Source organism: Limulus polyphemus, unplaced genomic scaffold (genome assembly GCF_000517525.1).
Source record: "Limulus polyphemus unplaced genomic scaffold, Limulus_polyphemus-2.1.2 Scaffold4102, whole genome shotgun sequence".
In the NCBI taxonomy this organism is placed as follows: domain Eukaryota; kingdom Metazoa; phylum Arthropoda; class Merostomata; order Xiphosura; family Limulidae; genus Limulus; species Limulus polyphemus.
This window is the reverse complement of record NW_013669712.1, coordinates 11,517-13,324: the sequence shown is the minus strand read 5'-3', so window position 1 is coordinate 13,324 and position 1,808 is coordinate 11,517. Positions and strand designations below refer to the sequence as shown.

Genomic DNA, 1,808 nt, shown 5'->3' with positions numbered 1-1,808 from the left:
TCTAATGATTGGCCTGACTACAAAAGGACGAACCATACGTGCTCGATAGTGTTTATCTCTAATGATTGGCCTGACTACAAAAGGATGAACCACACGTGCTCGATAGTGTTCATCTCTGATGATTGGCCTGACTACAAAAGGATGAACCACACGTGTTCGATAGTGTTCATCTCCGATGATTAGCCTGGCCACAGGAGAGTGGTAACGTCCTAACTTTCAAGCCAATGATTTATGGCTCAAATTTAAATGAGTTCCATCTTGCATGAAAACATATCCTTGTCTGGTAAGTTAGTCATTAGCGTAGACAGATAGAAAACTGGAGATTTGAGATCGTGTCATCCAGTCCAACTTCCTGAGTGATACACATAAAAGAAATATCACTATATTTTGTCACCACTTTCAATAAATTTTCCTGAGAGGATAGTCTTCAAAACTAGTGCATTTATTGGTCGAGAATTGTGTAAGATTGGAGTCGTCGGAGAACAATGTCTTGGGGCAGAAGGATGTGATAGAATCTGTGTTGTTCGCTGCTGTCGACAAAATTGACAATTAATTCTCTTATTGTTGGTCTTTAACTTGATGTTGTTTTAAGCCTTTCGAAAGTACGATAACCTTAGAAAATAAAATTGATTTCTAGGATTTATCCAACCGTTTTTTTTTCGGATTTTGAGAATTCAATGGATTTTATTATAATAAGATTCTCATATAACGCACATGACGATTAGATTCGGTTTAGAATTAATGTAATTATTAAATATTTAATTCATAAACGTTTATAAATAAGATGTTTAATGAGAAAGCATAGTAAAAAAATAATTTTAATTACAAAAAAGGAATAAAAAGGATGAAAGAAAAGATGAGACAAAATGTTATTGATTCAACTTGTTAATTAAGATTCTGATTTTCGAAATTTTAGCTCGGTGGTTTGACAGTTTTAAAATCAAGATTTCTATCTTTAAAAACACAGAGCTGCCTTTAGCTGTAAATATTTTGGACATCTTTGTTAACAATGCTCATTTTAACACAAATACCACTTGCTAAACACAATTCGGTATCGTGAGAAACGAATCAAAGTTTTCTTCCCATCAAAATAGTGTAGTTTGAAGAATTAAATAGTGTGAATTTCCTCCAATTACAGCTTTTAACAACGAATTGGAAGTGTTCAAATTCTACATTTCTCCCGATCTAACATCTTTATGTATAAGGACATGGCTTCAACTTCTACAAGAATCATAGGCGGAAAGACATTCATGGAGATTTTAGAAGAAAGACGTAAAGATGGCGACTTTCTGTGGGTGACTCGTTCTTTCCAGACACCTAAGTATCAGTATAACCGAAGAAGGGTTCCTGCAGAAATCACTCAAGAAGTGATGAACAGTGCCCGAGTTCAAGCAGCAATTAAAAAGGTATGTCACACACTCACACGATCTCAGGTGGGAGTTAAACTTCACGTCACACATTCACACGATCTCAGGTGGGAGTTAAACTTCACGTCACACATTCGCACGATCTCAGGTGGGAGTTAAACTTCACGTCATACATTCACACGATCTCAGGTGGGAGTTAAACTTCATGTCACACACTCACACGATCTCAGGTGGGAGTTAAACTTCACGTCACATATTCACACGATCTCAGGTGGGAGTTAAACTTCATGTCACACATTCACACGATCTCAGGTGGGAGTTAAAATTCATGTCACACATTCACACGATCTCAGGTGGGAGTTAAACTTCACGTCACACACGATCTCAGGTGAGAGTAAACTTCACGTCACACACGATCTCAGGTGAGAGTAAACTTCACGT

The 1,808-nt window shown here is 37.0% G+C and overlaps 1 protein-coding gene across 1 annotated transcript in view; it reads left to right on the top strand.

Annotated features, from left to right (window-relative positions):
• LOC106470589 (dihydroxyacetone phosphate acyltransferase-like) overlaps positions 1–1,808 on the top strand; it is a gene marked incomplete at its 3' end in the record, with an annotated part of 6,369 nt that overhangs the window by 2,869 nt on the left and 1,692 nt on the right. Inside the window, exon 2 of the mRNA XM_013931152.2 lies at positions 1,139–1,406. Coding sequence (XP_013786606.2) covers positions 1,197–1,406 — 210 coding nt within the window. The remainder of the gene's footprint in view (positions 1–1,138; positions 1,407–1,808) is intronic.